Below are 19,802 nucleotides of genomic sequence, written 5' to 3'. Positions count from 1 at the left end.
TGTGTGTGTGTGTGTGTGTGTGTGTGTGTGTGTGTGTGTGTGTGTGTGTGTGTGTGTGTGTGTGTGTGTGTGTGTGTGTGTGTTGTCGTTGGTTGTTATCTCCATATGTAGGATTCAGAAGGTGAAACAGGCCTCCCAGGTCTCAAAGTATTCACCTGCATGTGTGCGTGCATATATTATGTGTGTGCACTTGTGTGTATGTGTGTGTGTGTGTCTGTGCGTGCATGCGTGTGTATGTGTCGTTGGTTGTTATCTTCATTTGTGGGTTTCAGGAAGTGGAACAGAGTCCTCCTAGCACTCAAAGTATCTACTTCACTTTGGTAAGGGATCACGGTTCATGGACCAAGCTGTTCAACTTTTGTTGTTCTCAAGAGTTTTGTTCTGAGGGCTCTTTTTCAGATCGTCACCAAACCCCGGACTGCCCCCAATTGTACTTCGTTTGTGGTAATATTCCTGAGGATGGTTTTCAAAATCTCAGTGAGGTTCTACTTTATCATTGCTGTTGCTCCAATTATCACTGGTGGTGCAATTTTGATGCTCTTCAGCTTCCAAAATCTCTTGATCTTATTTTTGAGGTCCTAGCATATGGTCATTTTCTTGATTTCTGCATTATTTAAGCCAAATTGCTGGGTACTGATATCTCAATCAGCAATGCTGTCTCTTCCTTTTTTGTTCCTGAGAAAGATGTCCGGTCGCAAGGCTTTGTTTTATATGTTCATGCTCGATGGGATCATCAGGTCTTACATGAGCATGACGTTCTTATTTTCAATGATTGCCCTTGGTTTGTGTTTCCATGAGTTTTCTGGAACTGGGATGTTGAAATTTTTGCAGATATACCACTGAATCACCTTGCATGCTTTGTTGTGCCATTGTGTGTAACGTTGTTCTGATAATAGTGTTTTACATCCCAAAAGCAAGTGACTAGTACTTTCTCTTTTGTTCTTGCAGAACCTAAACTCATCCGTCTGGCTCAATTAGCATACCTCAATTAGCCATCTTTATAAATCCATTGGTGTCGTGTCCTTGATCTTGGGCATTTATTATTCGTCCTCTGTCCCAGTTGAACTGACCTCTTCTTAGCCATTCCAATTAGCCTTCTTTGTCTATCCCAACTCGGTCCAATTCTTTTTTTGTATTTTCCTGCTCTTTTATCATTTTCCAGTTGTTGGTGTATATTTGTTGATACTTCTTTTGATATATTTATTTTGTATTCTTTTTTTTTGCAATCGTTGGGGCTGTATGTGATGCTGTTTCATTTTCCTGTGCAGTATCTTCTAATCACACCTGTTTTTAGAAATATTTTGCAAGGTGAGTGAGGGATACTTTTTCAGGTTTGTTGTAGTCATGTTTGTTTACAAATTCAATCCGATAGTCTGTTGGGCATTTAACATACTCGGCTCATCCAACACTCGTCGCTCTGTGCATCTGGCTGAGTTCCATCAGGCTGCTCCCTCCCTCTCATCTCGGCAGGTACATTCTCAGGCTGCATTGGTTTTTGTAGAACATTTTTTTTGGAGGGTAAGGAGTTTTCTTGTTTTGAATTATAACTTGCTGATTTCTGATTGGGGCCAGTTTATTATTCCGCAGCTGTATCAGAAAACTCGTATTGCTAGTTGGTTAATGGCTTTGATTTTGTTCCTTGGAGAAAGGTATGTTTCAGGATCAGCTGCATTCTACAGAGGTATTCTTTGGAAATTGTTTTGCGCATTTGTTTGTGACATATTTGGTGGCCCTCTTCTACTCCGAGGGATTTGCATGATGCTTTTTTTTCTTCTAGTTCCTGTGTTGTATCTCGGTCGATTTTTATGTTATCAGTTTTTGTTGGTTTACCTTGTACAAATGTGCACTAGGCACGCACATTTATCTGGGCCAAATTCCATTTGAATGTCGTCGGAGAACCGTTTCACTAATTTCAGTTGTTCTGCCCGTTCTTCGTCATTTGGGGCGAAGTTTTAAATCATCCATGTACAGTACATGTGTCATCTTTCTTGTTTCTTTGAACATTCTTTTATTGAATGTTCGGTTAGGTCCTTGCTCATTAATGAGGGTTATCAGTGGGTCCAGAGCAAGACAATCACAGGATGGGTGAAAAGCTGTCTCCTTGAATATCCCTCGATTTATTTTCACTCCTGGTATTTTGATCTTTCCTTCCGAGTGCTGTAATATCAATGTGGTGTTCCAAAGTTGAATTGCTTTCTCAATCAGTTTGATTACTTGGTCGTTGATCTCGTACACTTACATGCATTTTATCATCCATGAATGTGGGACATTAACTAAAGCTTTTTTGTAGTCTATCCAAGCTGTGGACAATTTGGTTCTTCTCGTTTTACAGTTTTTGAGTGTGGCCTTGTTTAGTAGTAGGTGGTCTATTGCTCCACAGCATCCTCTTTTACATCCCTTATATTCTGTCTCTAGGTCCCCTTGTTGTATAGGTGGTGGTTTATAATTTATGTGACGATTCCCGTTAGAAGTTTCTATGTTGTTCGTAGACATGTCATTTGTCTGTATTTGTGAGGTCGTTGGGTTTCTTCAGATTTTTTTTTGATGATGAAGGTGTTACCTGATGTGAGCCTTCATCGAATCCCTCTTCCCCTTGGATGAGCTCATTGAATGCTCAAGCATAGTGATTGTGGAGAGCATCTAATTGCTTTAGCCAGAAATTTGGAATACCATCCGTGCCAGTGCTTTTGAAGTTTAGCTGTTTTCCTAGTTGTTTTTGTAATATTTTCTTCATCAATTATCACTGTGGGGGGGGGGGGGTAAGGAGGTGAGACGTTGATTTTATTTTCCAAGTTTTGGGTCCATTTCCACCTCCTAATTTGTGTTATTTTGGGTCCTCATAGATTCCTTTCCAGAAATGTCTCGTTAATCGTTTTCAGGGGAATTTGATACATTTTGCTTTTGTTTCCCTAATTAATGGTAGAATATTTTTGGGTTATTTTCAAACATCTGGTTTTGCTTTCTCTCATTGTTGACTTTGTCGTAATTTTTTTTCAATCTTCCTTGCTATCATTTCTATTTTTGGTTTGTTTTCAGCAACCATTACCTCTCGGACTTTGTTCTCGATTTTACGTTTTTTTGGGGGTTTTTTTTGGATTCTCTTCTTTCGCCTTGGGCTTCAGTTTCCTCTTCTGAATTGCTGCATTTGTCCCTTTTCCTTTCTCAGTTGTTACCTCGGTAGACGGAGTTTGTTTTCACCCCGACATGTTTTTTTTGTCTGTGTGCGGGATATCTCAAAAAGTTGTTAACGGATTCGGAAGAAATTTGGTGGACAGGTTGGGTGTGTGACAAGGATGAATTCGTTAGATTTTGGTGAAGATCTGGATACAAGAATTACTTAAGTGATTCTTCACCATCACGCGAAACGATGTTTATCGCACGAAGCTACAATGAACGTGCAGGAAGCAGGTCATGTTCATGGCTCGTGTAAGACATGTTTTTTGTGTATGTACTGTATTGGACTGCACGTACATCCAGTTGCTTGGTGCGTGGTTCCTGGAAGATATGTTTTCGAACTGTGTTATGCTCGCGGCTCATGAAAAAAAAATCGCCGCGAAAACCACGAATACGTGGGGCAATTTCCTGCGAATGTAGGAGCGTGTTGCAAATGATAAACCACGAATAGGTGCAACCCACATGTTAGAACCACGAATATTAGGGTCCGGGTGTACATGTTCATGCACATAAATATATATATATATATATATATATATATATATATATATATATATATATATATATGTATATATATATATATATATATATATATATATATATGTATATATATATATATATATATATATATATATATATGTATATATATATATGTATATATATATATATATATATATATATATATATGTATATATATATATATATATATATATATATATGTATATATATATACATATATATATATATATATATATATATATATATATATATATATATATATATATATATATATATATATATGGAGCCTGGTGTTGGCGCAGTGGTTAGGGCAGCGGCTTGGGATCCAAAAGGTCCTGAGTTCAAGCCCCGTTGGGCCACTGAATTAATACACCAGGGGGTTGACTCAGCCTGTCATCCTTCCGATGTCGGCGAAATGAGTACCATTATAGTGGGCCGGTGTATACCCCGGTTAAAATAGGTGTACCATATCCCTGTGTCGTAAGAGGCGACCAGGGTTGCGTCAGGAAGGGCATCCGGCGTAAAACATGTGCCAAATCACTATGCGGATCATACGGATGATCCACTGTGGCGACTCCTAACGGGAGCAGCCGAAAGAAGAAGAAGATATATATATATATATATATATATATATATATATATATATATATATATATATATATATATATATATATATATATATATATATTCTATTGTGCTTGAGGAAGCCGGCTGGGAAGCTGGTGAAACATTGCCCGAGACCAGGTCTGCTCTTGCTTTTTTGCTCAAAATAGCAGAGTCAATCTATTTTTTACTTTTGGTTGGAAGTGTTGTTCTTCTTTAAAAAACAAAATAAAATACATATATCAGTCATTGGCACCCCACTGATGGTGAGCGGTGAGGTCCAAAACGCACCCGGCGCAGCATGAACTATCTTCCACTCAAGCACATTCGCTTTCCTTACCAGACTCCATCAGGAAATGTTGAAGTCAGATGTTTATGATATTAAGGCAATTTATAGGCATGTCGTAAGCCTGGTGTTGGCTTAGTGTTTAGGGTGGCGGCTTGGGATCCTGGGGTCTTGAGTTCAAGCCCCGTTGGCCGCTGAATTAAAATACACCAGGAGGTTGACTCAGCCTGTCATCCTTCCGAGGTCAGCAAAATGAGCACCAGTGTACTGGTAAGGCGGACACTGCATCAGCGGCATATCCACGTCCCAACCAATGATGCAACCAGCAGCCACAGGCTGCACTCGATAGAGAGAGATAGGCATGTCGTGACTTTTCAATGTCGTGGCGTCTTTTTCATTGTAAACTAACAACGCATTTCATCCTGACTGCAAGCTGGCTATTTACATCTACTGACTTACCACATATATACATATTGTATACACATACACACAGGAAAAAGTTAAGCATGCCTACAAGATAGTACTGTTTGTTAAAAAGAAAAAAATTCAAATTTTCTTTCAAATATGGATGAAAGAACTCTCCATGCACAAGCTGTATTTTTCATTCATCGCTAGACTGAGGCAATTTTGCACACCCAGCATGTAAAGCACGGTATAGTTATCAACTTGAAAAAAAAAAGCATTCAGCTGGTCAAGGTTTGGAAAAGGTCACAATTTTGCTGCATCTTCCATTGGCAGACTGTGCGACTAGCCCATGGGAGACTCGGTGAAGGCCAAATGTGGCAAATTATTGTGACGAACAATGTTGAGATATCCTGCAGTGAAATTGGACGTCAACTTGGCTTGCATCAGATGGTTAAGAAAATGGAGCCTCCTGTGCAGACTCTGGCACAGTCTAAGGCTTCTTTGTACCAGAAATGGCAACAACTCCATTTGGATTCTGTCTGTCTACTTCTTCAGACAATGAGAAGGAGGTTGCAGCAGTCATTCGTTCTAATAATGCTTACACACATTATTGACCTTTTGAGACATTAATTCCATTGTGACATCATTGGATGTCACGATTCACTTCAGAGAATGTTGCCAGCAGTCCAATTCTATAGTCGGCGCATTTTTTTGGGCGTAAAACAGTGCCATCAGTATCACAGACATCCTCTTTTTCTGAATAAATAAATAAAAATCTCTGAATTTGTTTCAAGTAATTTGTCGGACATGAATACTTTACCAATATATGTTTGTTTATTTTTGATTAATGTTACAGTGCTGTATGTTATTGTTATTTCTTGGTATTGTTATGATCCATAAAAAATGTAGCCTGTGCTTAATGTTGTTCCACGTGTTTCTTTTCATGTGTTCTGCTCCACACTGATTTTGAACCACAGAGGAAAGGGATGACTTAGCCTCCTGCCTGAGGCTAAGCCTGATATTTCCTGCTTGATTAAAATTTGTCGAACTTTGGGGATAACTTCAAATTGTTGATTGGCTGTGCCTTTTTTCAACAATGATGGATAAACAATTCCATCTCCTCCACGAGTGTCGACAATCTCTACAAAAATAATCCCAACCACCTTTACCTTCCACCATACATATTTATAATGACATGAAAGTTTATTATTTTTATTTAAATAAAATTTTGGGGTGGAGTGGAAGTGGGGGGATGATGAAAACTGTGGTATCGAGTGAGGAATGATAAAGCATCAGCAGCACATTCACCTGTCGATGAGACCCTTTCACAGATGTCACAGTCATGACGCAAGTGTATACAGTCACCCATCCAAACCCCAGCTCCCTGACATTCCGGCAATATCCATGCACCCCTCTATCCCCAATGCTTCAAGGTACCTAATTCCAGTTTAAACCTATCAATTTTTCTGCTGCCACTACCTTATTCCATGCACCATCTACTCTCCGAGCAAAAGACCACTGCCTTAATTACTACCGTCCTAATTCTTCCACGAGCCTTAACTTTGAATGCAAAAATATACCCTTGAAATGGCATTTATAGTGCAATCGGAAGTTTGCAACTCCACAAGGGTGTATATATCTTCACAGCGTGAGCTTAGATGACCAATTTATTCAAGCTGATACCCGTTCCTTAATTTCTCATCTGATTAAATTCGGAACCTAACTCGAGGGCTACGATCGGAGATCGCTGATGGTTCCTGGTGTCGCCAACTCGTACATCATATCAGCCAATTTGTAGCACTTGAAATTGTACCTCATCTTGAAAACAAACTTTAAGAAAAAGAAAAAATAGCAAGACACAATGGACACCAATAATAAAAACACTTAATTCCTCCCTCCAGGAACCATAATAATTAAAAATATTAAATAAAGGAAAAATTAAATGTCAAAAAAAAAAACCAAATAATCATAAAATTAAATAATGGATAAATTATTCTTCAAAAATCAGGACACCACGGACACGAACACTAAACACTTAATACCTCCTTGGATCAACAATAATGAGGTGATTCAGATCTTATGGGAGGGTGCGTGAAGGGGGAGGGCATGAGATGCAATAGTTGGAAAGAGTATGTAAAAGGAGAGATGACCATTTTAACCTATTTTTTCTTTCAGGACAGCTGTCGTGGATAATGATTCATTGGCTCAGCAGAAAAGCCCCGGGGGCATCAGCAAGTGCACACAATGATGTAGTGGGTCCAGATTGGGAAGTACTGGTGGTGTTTGAGGCACATTAAGTGCCACAATAGTGGTAGGATCTCATAGATTTATTTGAATGAGTCGTGAGCTTGTCTACAGTATACAGGTTGGTGTAGTGGACATTTAGCCTCCAGAGCATCATTTTATTGTGTCAGCAGTTATGCAAACAGGGGAGTGAAGTTGCAAAAGACAGGCAAAAATATCACCGAAGCAACACCACCACTTTTCATCCGATACAAGACAGAATTTGTTTCTGCGGCCCATGCAGTTAGACTAATCAGCTCCAAAAGCTCTTCGTGACTCCTCTCCTTTCAAAAGCTTCATCTCGATTATTTTGCCATGACTAACTCTCAAGCATAATCTTTATCTCTCCTCACTCTCTCTCTCACGCTGTGTCACTCTCTCTCCCCCCCCAATCCTCCCCTCGCTTTAAATCTAACCGGAAATCTCAACTGTTGCTGGTGTGTCCCCTTAAATAGCATCTCACAATGCTCCATCCTCATTCCCTCTTTAAACCAACAAACCAGATAGGCCATTTCAAGTAATGGCTAGTTTGAGCCAGCCATAAGGAGTGGAATTGCAAATGCATGTTCAAATATGTGGCCTGCCTTCAGGTTAGTGGCCAGCACAAGTCTCTTGCCAAATTTAGAATCAATCATTAATATAGTACAAAATGGGCTGATATGGTGGCCGAGAGGTACGCACACTTGCCTCGAAGCTGTCTCGCCTTTTTTGAATCCCGACCCAGCTACAAACTGTCATTGCGGTGTTTCACAGGCAGGGTGATGCGTCAATGCGTGTGCCATCCTTCGGAGGGATGTTAAAATGGGCGTCCCGTCTGTCGGAATTAGTTGGTGGACGTTAAAGATCCCACGGTGTCCTTCGCAAAAAATAGGTGAGCTATCGCCGGCACCCTGAACAAATTTCAAATTCCTTCGCTAACCTACAGAGGGCAATGCATCAACGGCATAGCCTCCCCCTTGGCACAACCCCACCCTGTAGCCTTATGCTGTATATTAACGAAGAAGAAGACTACAAAATAAATGCCATCTGTTGGCCATTTTAAACTCCCCAACATGGCCCAATAATGTTGTATCCTTAGTAATAATAAAGTAACAATAATGTAATAATAATGTGTAATAATGATATCCCTAGACCTTGGTCTAGGGATATCATTGCCCCACGCACACAAAGCGAAAAGTATGTTTAAGCAATTAGTTAATGTCTGTCTGTCCATCTTATCAGTTTATAAGCCTGGTGTTGGCTTTGTTGTTGGGGTGGCTGGCTTGGGATCCCGGGGTCTTGAGTTTGAGCCCTGTTGGCTGCTGACTTAACACCTGGTGGGGTCAACTCAGCCTGCCATTGCTTCTGAGGTTGGTGAAATGAGTACCAGTGTACTAGTAGAGGGGCACGGGATCAGCAGCACAGCTATGCTCCAAGAAATGATGACTACCTGGCAGTCCAGCTGCCATACGCAAGAACAGAACGGATCAGTTTATGACCGTCAGTTTATGATCAAGGAAGAACTTATTTTAATCAAGTGTTATATTTTGAACACGAATCAGAATACGAGTCTATCGTTTTACCGTACCTTGGCTCAGGATTCGTCCCAACTGCACATGTGCAGAGAGGAGTGAGATAATATTTTTACAGTCTGCTTCCTGCAAGTCAAACAAAATTTAAAATCATTCCAAACAGGAAACTTACTTCTTTTTTTTTAAGGACATCATAATGGACACATACAACAAGCACGAATAACTCATGTAACGTGTTCGACAAGGTCGTGTAAAAAATGTGCATCAACGGCAGTAAACTTCAGGAAAAAAGTTTTATTTTATATTATTCTACAACCTCTAAAACCTTAATTTTATTTCAATGAATTATATGCTTGGAACTCTGTGGAACACAAATCGCCTTATTGGCGCTTTCAAAAACCTTCCGTTTAGCAGTACTTGGACAAAATATTTTGCCATTTTACGTCATCTTGACCAATCAAATTTACCATTCGCTTTTAGGATTGGTTAATCCCGAAGTTCAGACAAAACGGCGGCTCATAGGAAATATAGATCATGCTCAGAAATGCTTTAAGGAAGAGTTTAAAAGACCTTTTCCATGTCCATTTTTTTCTCAAGCCAAGCATGGGGTTAAGGTGTTGTATGAACTCTGTAGTCTCTTAATTAATGTATTGCTCTTTGTGAAAGTACGTCAAATAAACAAGTTTATAGCTGCTGTTGAATTTGTGAATAATTTGGAAAAATATAGAAAAACATTAATATTGCAGAACTTGCTTCAGGTATGCTGTGTAGTACAGTTTTCCCAGGTCTGCATACTTCGGTAAAGTGTTCCGAGCTCTGTATCGTAATTATCATATCATGAAGTACTGTAGTGTAGGGATGGCATATGTAGAGATAGCATGGAAAAAAAAAGTTTAATAATGGCACAAAAACTTGCAGCTAGTATGATAATCAAAAACATTATTACAATAATAATAATAATAAAGCAGCAAGTATCATCACTGTATGTATGTGTTGCAGACGATATGGTTTCACGGGGCCACTGTTTGGATCACCAGCTCCAGGATACACGCTTCCATCAGGCTCGGTGTACACACCACCACCACGACCACTGCCTCGTAGCCTTCCACGGAACTCTGGTACTTTTAAAGCACCAGTTGGAGGTTGCTCATGGAGGTGTACAGCTCTCGTGGCCACCTCCATAGCCTCTATTCTCACCCTATTGCTGCTCTATTTCATTGGTGAGACTTAGCTCTTTGGCTTATTTGGTAGAGCATTTTACATGAGAGGTGTTATAATTTATTTTGCCTTCCAAACCCTGGAGATTTGCCCACGGAGAACTGAGCCGTGGTCGTCACGTACACTGCTCTCGCCGCGGGAGCTTGCGCCTGCTTTAAGATTAATTTTGTTGCACTGAATGAAGTTACACTTCGGGCATTTTCGTTAATTTTTTCTTTACTCATTAAAATTGTCGGAACAGTGGAAAAAGTTAAGTTTAATGCTTTGGAAATTTCCCATGTTCTTGTGTAAATATGGAGATGATGGAAGCCATAGCCTTCCTTAAATACATACTGTCGTGATCCCGGCTGTTTAATATTTTCCAGCACGGAATACTGACGTTAATGTCCGAGCTTCAAGCAGTCCACGTGTGGACAAAGAGAACAACAAAACACACCACTGTGTTTCAAATCGGCCTCTAGGGGTAGGCATGATATTTTATTGGCTCGATCTCAAAATTGGCTGGTAACAGAATTGAATACACAGCACAACAACCTGCCAGAACTCTTGGCAACAATAGAGTTCCAAAAAACAGGTCGGACAACTCACAGCTCCGCTCGACGATAGCCGGGAATAACGATCACACTCTTCCGGATTTAACTCATTCCATTAGACGGAGCTATCAACGATCAGCGCGACTGTGCTGTCGAGAGTCTTTAAAATCACTTGAAATCGCATTAAAACATGCACGTCGGAGCGCTCGATATCTTTTTCCACTCGCGAACTTAGAGCCACGTCCGTCGCCAACAATGGCGCCCCGGCTCTCTCGCGGCCCACCCACCACGTGCCGACTCCCAACCAATCCCTGGGAGCCTGAAAAAGGTCACGTGATGTCGTGGGCGGGACACTAAATTTGGTGAGAACATGTTTTTTCTCACAGTCCTCTCCACCTAAAGTAAAACCCATCGGATAGACGGCGTTTTGAAACCAGTTATTGTACTAGTTGTAAATCACAGGGCAATATGATGGCGGTGATCGTTAACATTCTTGTACAATAAACAATGTTCATCCACAACACAACATTAAACACACTACACCACATTAATATCTACCCCACCTTATTTACCCATCGCCCGCACCACAATAGAGAGACAAAGGGAACTAAACTTAAGTTGGGAAAAGCGTTTACAGGAGGGAAAACAGACCGAGGAGCAAGGCTCCTTCGGGAGGAACAAAGGGGCCCCAAACTGGTATCCCCTCTCCGCCTGTGGGCTTAACTTAACTTTGGTGCTCCTTGTCTACTAGATGGCGACTAAGGAGGTCAGCTAATCTGTTCTCCACTCCTTTCACATGTTTGACTGTGAGGTCGTATTCTGAGAGGAGAAGCACCCAGCACAGAATACACTGGTTGGAGGTTTTGGCTTGGCTGAGCCAACTGAGCGGGTGGTGGTCGCTGTAGATGGTGATGGGTTCATGGCCAATGTAGACAGCGAATACCTGGATTGCCGCCATGATAGCGAGGAGCTCCTTCTCCACGGTACTGTAGTTCTGCTCCCTGGGCAACAGCTTGCGAGAGTAGTAGATGAGGGGTTTCGCAACATCATCCTCGTTTTGTATGAGCACGGCTGAGATCCCGAGATCGGATACATCGGTGAAAATTTGGAATGGCAAGGAGAAATCAGGGGCCCTTATAACCGGTCGGCTGGCAAGGCTTCCTTTCAGCGCATCGAATTCCGCATCACACTCTGAGGTCCACATAAGAGATATGGATCCTTTGTTACTGCCACGGAGAAGGTTGGTCAAGGGAGCAGCGATTTCTGAGAACCGTGGAATGAACCGCCGGTAGAAACCCGTAACTCTCAAGAATCGTCTGAGAGCCTTTTTGGTGCCGGGCGGCGGAAAATCCACTAGGGCCTCCACTTTGGCTTTGACCGGAGCCAATTGCCCACTGCCCACTTCATAACCGAGGTACTTCACTCGGCCTCGCCCCACATGGCATTTAGTGGCGTTGAGAGTCACGTTATGCTCCGATAGTCGTGAAAAGACGGCCTGGAGGTGCTTAACGTGGTCTTCCCACGTATGGGAGAACACCGCGATGTCGTCGATGTAGGCCACAGCGAATTCTTCGAGCCCAGCGAGAATCCGGTTAATGGCTCACTGGAAGGTGGCCGGGCCGCCCCTGACTCCAAATGGCATAACCGTGAACTCAAAGTGGCCAAAACACGTGCAGAAGGTACTGATCTCAACGCGCCCGATCGGTGAGCTGGATCTGCCAGTAGCCTTTCATGGCATCAAGGACAGAGATTAACCTCGCGGTCCCTAGACGATCAACCAGGTCGTCAAGACGGAGTAGCGGGTATGAATCCCCTTTTGATACGCTGTTGAGACGATGGTAATCGACGCAAGGCCGCCAAGTGGCATCTGCCTTCTTGACTAAAATGAGCGGAGAGGCCCACCCGCTGTTGCTGGGTCGACAGACACCCAAATCCAACATCTTGGAGACTTCTTGGCTCATGACGTCAGTTTTCTCCAGGGACACACGGTAGCATGATTGGCGTATGGGCGGGTGGTCACCGGTGTCGATGTTATGGAGAACACCTCTCATGGTTCTCATGGAACAGACTAGGATAGCCCCGAAACAGCACCTGCAGATCCCTCTTCTGTGGTTGAGTCAAAGGCTCCAACTGTGGCAACTGATCTTTCATGGGTCTTTGATCCACCCAATATTGGGTTGGGTCAGAGGACACCTCGAGGGGAGTTGGAGTGATTTACTCCGGGAGGCATCCTGCATTTCCTCCGTCACCTCGGAGGTTGCTGCTGTGCTCCGCGACACCTATTAGAGCGACCGTATGCGGTCGCCCCTCCCACGGCTTCAACGCGTTGACATGGGTGATCTGTTTTTTATCCGCTTGTCTGGCATGTCCACCACGTAAGTATGGCTCCCGACTTTCTCAGGATGAGATAAGGCCCCTGATAAGAGGTTACAATGGGCCTTCCGGCATGTGGCAGATGGATCAAAACCGGATCACCAGCTTTGAAACTCACCGTCTTCACCTTCTTGTCGTAACGGAGCTTTCGCTCTATGGCTTGATCCGTCAGGCTGATACTGCCCGTTTATAAGGCATCGTGTATCCTCAAGCAAGTCTCGTGGATGTGGTCCGGTATGGAACGTTCTGTGGACAGCAGAGATTCTACCCAACGTTCAAACAGGGGGTGCAAGGGCCCTCTGGGCTCTCTACCATACAGCAAGAAAATGGAAGTATACCCGGTACTCCGATGCGGAGCACTCCGGTACGCGAACAAGAGCCAGGGGATCACCTGATCCTCCACAAGACTGGTTACCGCAGACAATGCGGGAGTGACCTCAGGCACAGAACTGGGGTTGCTAACCGCCTCGGAGGACTGATCCTCCTCACTGGATTCGCCGACCGGCGAACAAGTAGCTGGGGTCCCCGTGTCACAGACGGGAATGGTCCCTGAGGAGCCCGGCTCCTGAGGTTGGCCTGACTGGAGGCTCGGGTGCACTTCAGTCAAAGCAACGTCACCGTCGGAGGCTGGAGTCGAGGCGCGAGGCTCCTCGGGCCAGAGTGAAGATATGTCTGACTCCGCCACTCCCTCCGCCTGTTTGCTCTGGGATCTAGTGACCACCCCACATGTCAGAGTCAATAACTCTTCCCTGGCCATTGCATCATTGCCAATCTGAAAGGATACCCCCGGTACCGGGTAGTAGGGTACCACCGCACAGGTCATCGGACCCGTAAAAATGCCACTCCGAACCTCGATGAGAGCAAGGGGATACCGGCCAGAAACCTGGTTAATGCCCCGATGGACGATATACTCGTCGGTATAATGCATCTGAGAGACCGAACTACCCCCGCCCGGAGAACACACAGCGTCGCCCCAGTATCCCGAAGGTATTGGGCCTTAAACTTCACCACCGAATCAGGGCCACCCACTAAGGCTGTTCCTGAATAATCCTGATACAGAGGATGAATGGAATTAACCTCGGTGGCAGTGACCTCTGTCACCGATACCATCGTCATGTGCGAGGGCCCAGTTGATGACCTCCACTGACCTCCCTCCGATTTAACAGCCGGGTTGCCTCGATAGGCCAGACTAGCTGGGATAGAGAAGCAGCGGTCTCCACCGTGCCCCACGCGTTTGCAGAAATCGCACCAGTGCCGTGCCCTGGCCTGCAGCTCGCGACCGCCACCAGTGGAGGGCATCGGAGAACCCTTCCTCTCGATCCAGCAGACGGGGGGAGGTCTTGACCGCAGAATCCTCCGTCTTACGACGCGACTGCGTGGCTTGCAACATTTTGCATGCCAAAACATGTTTATCAATAAGCTTGACGCAGTCTGACGAGGAAACAGTGTCTTTATCGACAAGAAACAACGCTAAGTCTGGCGGAAGCTGTTGATCGATACGGTAACGCACCAGGAGTTCCGCAACCGCTGGAGGTAACTCAATGCTGCTCCCCTCGAACCCTCTCTGCAGCTGTTCCAACAAGACCCGCGAATGTTCCTCATAGGTTTGACTGGACTGACAAGTCCAACTGAAAAAATTACGCCTATAAATACACGTGGACACCGCATAGGCGTTCAAAATCTCGGCCTTCAACTTCCGGTATTCATTTACGTCCTCGGTTGCCATCCTCGCATATACCTCCCTCGCCTTTTCAGATAGATGGCTAACAAGATGGCCGACCCACAAGCTCTCATCAATGCCACCGGAAGTCAACAACTTCTCCGTCATCTCCAGATACGTTTCTGGCTTCGTGTCTCCCGTCCAGTCCGGCAAACGAACATGAACAATTTCCAGGACTGGTGCAGCAGACACATCTGCCCACTGTTGTTCAGTCAACATTCGCCACTCATGCCCTCTGACGCGTTCAGCCTCTGCCGCTGCTCTTTCAGCTATCTCTGCGTCATACTCCCTGAGTCGCTCAGCCTCTGCCCTGTCATTCTCCCTGTTATATATGTCGAGTTGTTGAATCGGGGTCAGCCCGGAGCAGAAGGTCGAACGCATGCATTTCGTCATGATGGGATCGCTCCCTAACATATCGGGTTCAGTGACCGGGTCAAGGCTGATTGCGTCGCTCACATCGACACCCACATGACTGTCAACCTGATCAGGTTGATCTCTCACTTCTCCAGCCGACATGGTTCGGCTACGAGTTATCATACGACAAGGGCACAAAACACTAAGTCTAAAAGGAGGCTGGATCGAAATATTTCAGCAATATCTTTCACCACATGGGACGGGGCAATTCACACAGGGGAGGCAAACAATATTGGGGTGATACACGTAATTAGCACACAACGCTCTGTTGGGGGAAATATGACACGAAATACCCAATATCACCACCGCACATCAAATTGCCAATGAGAAAATGCAACGTACAAATAACTCAGGTTTTGTTTTTTTTTGTGGGTCGATGACTGGCGTAAACACAAGATAGCGTCCTATGGTGAGAAAATCCCTCCAAGATGGCGTCTGCTGGTGAGAAGGTTCCTCCAAGATGGCTTCTGCTGGTGAGAAGGTTCCTCCAACATGGCGTTTGCTGGTGAGGGAACGATGATCAGATGAAGGAAGATGGGAGCCCACTGTGGAATTTCTGTCTCATTTCGAATGTCTCTTACTTGAAAGATCCTGGACGAGCCCCCATTTGTCGTGATCCTGCCGGTTTAATATTTTCCAGCACGGAATACTAACGTTAATGTCCGAGCTTCAAGCAGTCCACGTGTGGACAACGAGAACAACAAAACACACCACTGTGTTTAAAATCAGCCTCTAGGGGTAGGCATGATATTTTATTGGCTCGATCTCAAAATTGGCTGGTAACAGAATTGAATACACAGCACAACAACCTGCCAGAACTCTTGGCAACAATAGAGTTCCAAAAAACAGGTCGGACAACTCACAGCTCCGCTCAACGATATCCGGGAATAACGATCACACTCTTCCGGATTTAACTCATTCCGTTAGACGGAGCTATCAACGATCAGCGCGACGGTGCTGTCGAGAGTCTTTAAAATCACTTGAAATCGCATTACAACATGCGCGTCGGAGCGCTCGATATCTTTTTCCACTCATGAACTTAGAGCTACGTCTGTCGCCAATAATGGCGCCCCGGCTCTCTCGCGGCCCACCCACCACGTGCCGACTCCCAACCAATCCCTGGGAGCCTGAAAAAGGTCACGTGACGTCGTGGGCGGGACACTAAATTTGGTGAGAACATGGTTTTTCTCACAATACGCTTATCTGCCTAGTTATAAGAATCAGTAATTTCTAAACATTTTCATATTTCACTCCAGATCGTGACTCTTATTTAGTCCACAAGATCCGATCCAGACCAATCAGCCTTCTCCCAATCTTCAGCAGGGTTATGGAATCCATCATCGCTTCTGACTTTAAATCCTTCCTCTTCTCCAATGGCTTGATTTTCGATCATCAATTTGTATTCAGACCAGGCCACTCTACCTTGGACTTGCTGCTCCTGCCTTCCCAAAATGGATGGAGGTCTTCAATGCCAGACATGAGATCAGAGCCATATCGGGTGCTTTCGATACTGTCTGGCACCATGCCCTGCTCACCAAACTCTCTTCCCATGGTATCCAAGGACATCTCCACTCTTGGCCTGAAGACTCCCTCTCCTGTCGCAGTCAATGTGTGGCCCTTCGTGGAGTTCTCTCATCCCCTCTTCCTGTCCGGGCTGGAGTTCCTCAAGGCAGTGTTCTGGGCCCTGTTCTTTTTCTGGTTTTCATCAATGATCTTGTTGACTCTCTGGAAAATCCTCTTTATCTCTTTGCTGATGACTCCACCCTCTGCCATACCATCTGTCATCCCTCCGATAGGCAAACAGCAGTCTCTTCACTCTCTACAGATCTGGATAAAATCACAAGTTGGTCCAACACATGGAACATGTCTTTCAACCCTGACAAATCTCACCCTCTCACTATGTCTTTCCGAAAGGACCATCTGGAACCCCCCCCCCCCCATCTACTTTCTCAACAATCCTCTTGAAGAAGTCCTTTCATTGAAGCTTCGGGTCTCACTGTCTGCTATGATCTTTACTGGGAAAGCCACATCTCCAAGCTGGCCTCCAAAGCCAGTCACCAATTAGGTGTCCTCCGTCATGAAAAGTCATTCCTTGGCACACTTGAGCTCCTGATCATGTACAAAGCTTTCATCCACAGCCTGATGGAGTGCTGCTCTCCCCTCTGGGCTGGTGCTCCCGCCTCTCACCTTCCTCGGCTTCACGCTGTAGATACGAAGGTATTTAAGATCATTGGTATCTCCCAAGATGAGGCTGAATCTTTGGGTCTCTTACTCTCACCGCAGGCAGATAGGTGGTCTTTCTGTCTTTTGCCGTCTCCTCTCTGACCTTCCCCCTCCCCCACCCCCTGCTCTGTCTGCTATCTTTCCGGCCCATATTTGCGCAGGGCGCTCAAGGTCTGCCAGCAACTCCCTTCTGGTTATATTACCAAAATCAAGAACAACTGCTCACCTTCATTCTTTAATTCCTCTTTTTTTCCCCACCTTTGGAACAAACTCCCACACACTCTTCAATCCCACTCTTCACTCCAGGTCTTCAAAATAGCTGTTCACCACCACCTCTTATCTTCCCCCATCCAAAACCATGATCTTTTCTACCCCCACTAATCCACCCCAAATCCACCTCCTTCATATTTCCTGCTTTCCTTCCTGAAAGTCCCTGTCATGGCCATCTTGTTTACCCCGTGTTCCCCGTCCAACCCCTCTCCCTTCGACAGATCTCACGTGTCTGTTCCCCACTGTTTTGTGCTTCCCTCTCCCGTCCCTCTTGTCTCCTGCTCCCCTTGTTATACGTTGTGTGTTAGCTCTTATAGGAGCCTTGACATTGTATATATAAAATAATAATAATAATAATACACCCGAGCAGGTTTGACGGTCAGCTCGGTATTATGTAGAATGGAAACTGGATATTATAAACAGGGCCAGACCACAGAGGTAACGAGAAACTAGTTGGTCAAATGAAATCTTCTTAGTAATCCCACCTTAATTCATGTCTTACTAATACAGACCCACCAGAGAGTGAGAACTGAACAATGGCGCGAAGCTCAGCAGTCAGATAGCCACTGGAGCCAGCAAGAATATTTTAGTTTGGGAAGCGACACCGAGAGGTATCACTGATAGCACTCGTCAGACATGCGTGGAAGAGAAGAATGGATAGATTCAAAGTTCGAAGAGTTCAAAGCTGAATCTCGACGAAGAAGGCAGCCAAGTGGCTATTCTGGATGCAAAATTCTTCCCTGCTCTTATTAACACTCACAAGTTTTGAGAAATATGCCCCCGATCGACCTAAGGGTGTAAGAGGATATAGACTTTCGATATAGGCAATTAAATATCGGGACTTCCTTATAGGACTTTTGAGAAACCGGAACTAGTTTTCCCACCAAAATTCTGAAACAGGAAGTGGGTTGTGATTGACATGTGTCCAGCATTATTTTTATTCGTAGAAGGAAATATGAACGCAGGAGAGGATATTTTTACTTTCGGGGTAAAAGTAGGAGTTGCAGAAAGAAAGCACCAAATATTTTAATACAAATCGCTGTTAAACGAGATTTAATATGACGTAAAGGTTGAGTGTACAAGTGTTACTGAGTGCCCGTTTTCAGCTTGTGAGGAAGGAAATTGACACGTCTTACCCGTGTAGACTACACTTCGTCACGCACACTCCGTATTAGCGTCACGTGATGCGTCAATTGCACGGTATCACGTGACCAGGCAGCTCGCCTTCGGGTGAACTGTTTTAACGAAATCTTAAAACGTCGGTTTTCACCGGAATTCTTTCAGATACTTGTAGAGCACATCCCCAAACCACCTAAAATATAAACATTAATCTCACAGACGCTACGAATAAGCAGTCCCTCAGGAGGACAGGTTACGAAGTGAAGTAGCGAACGGAGAGCACGTGGTTTCCCTTTCAGAGTGTCACGGTTATTTGAATAGAATATATTTTCCTCATGAAAAGTGTGTTTCTGAGCAGATTTGCATGAAAATGATCTTCATTGAACGTGTAGCTACACCAGAAGGTCCCAAAAGTGAAAACAGAAATGAACTAGAACTTAAGACAGCCTCGTTATTTGGCATGGAAACGGGTGGAAGCCCATGGAAGCTTCCCCTCGCTGCAATGCATTCCACACAGACCGAGGATATAAACATTCAATTTTCACAAAACTTGATGCAGCCGAGTGTTAATCAACCTTAGCGACGATGAAAAGTGAAAACAGAATTTAAATTGAACTTAAAATAACCGCGCGAAGCCGCGTTGAAGTCAGCGGACCTCGTGTTGCCCAATAAACAGGGCCAGACGACACAGGTAACGAGAAACTAGTTGGTCGAATTAAATCTTCTTAATAATCCCTATGAAACACATTATGCATTCTAGCCGTCCGATGCTTCCTGATAGGCCATTCGACCAATCGGTCATTTTGCACTTGATGACCCTGTAACCTTGACCCTGAGGCGAAAATGCGAAAAAGGACTCAGACGATCTATAGAGAGCAACTAGTATTATCATCGTGTCAAGTGAGAACTCCATCGGCCGAGACGTCTAGGAGGAGATAGAAAAATAAAAACTGTTGACAGACGGACGGACGAACGTAAGGATCTGAGGACATCGAACGGTTTTATTCGGTCAGCGAGCTGACCTAAAAAATGGCAAGGCATGTTTAGGAGGCCTAAACAAAATGGTGGCTAAGACCCTACAAGGTGAAGTTGCATTGACCAAGGATAAGCTTTTCATGAAGGTAAGCCATTCATCTTAATTACCTTCAAAA

At 44.3% G+C, this 19,802-nt stretch overlaps 1 protein-coding gene across 12 annotated transcripts in view; it reads left to right on the top strand.

Moving 5' to 3' along the window:
* LOC147017666 (teneurin-3-like) overlaps positions 1-19,802 on the top strand; it is a 420,926-nt gene that overhangs the window by 228,661 nt on the left and 172,463 nt on the right. For all 12 annotated transcript variants that reach the window (XM_085847416.1, XM_085847409.1, XM_085847415.1 and 9 more), the window contains one exon: positions 9,781-10,001. In XM_085847416.1, the coding sequence (XP_085703542.1) occupies positions 9,781-10,001 (221 nt within the window). The remainder of the gene's footprint in view (positions 1-9,780; positions 10,002-19,802) is intronic.

The sequence above is a fragment of the Eptatretus burgeri genome, chromosome 11 (assembly GCF_056783735.1).
Source record: "Eptatretus burgeri isolate ZD-2024b chromosome 11, Ebu_testis_v1, whole genome shotgun sequence".
In the NCBI taxonomy this organism is placed as follows: domain Eukaryota; kingdom Metazoa; phylum Chordata; class Myxini; order Myxiniformes; family Myxinidae; genus Eptatretus; species Eptatretus burgeri.
Note: the sequence above shows the minus strand (reverse complement) of the source record. Positions and strands in the feature narration are given on the sequence as shown.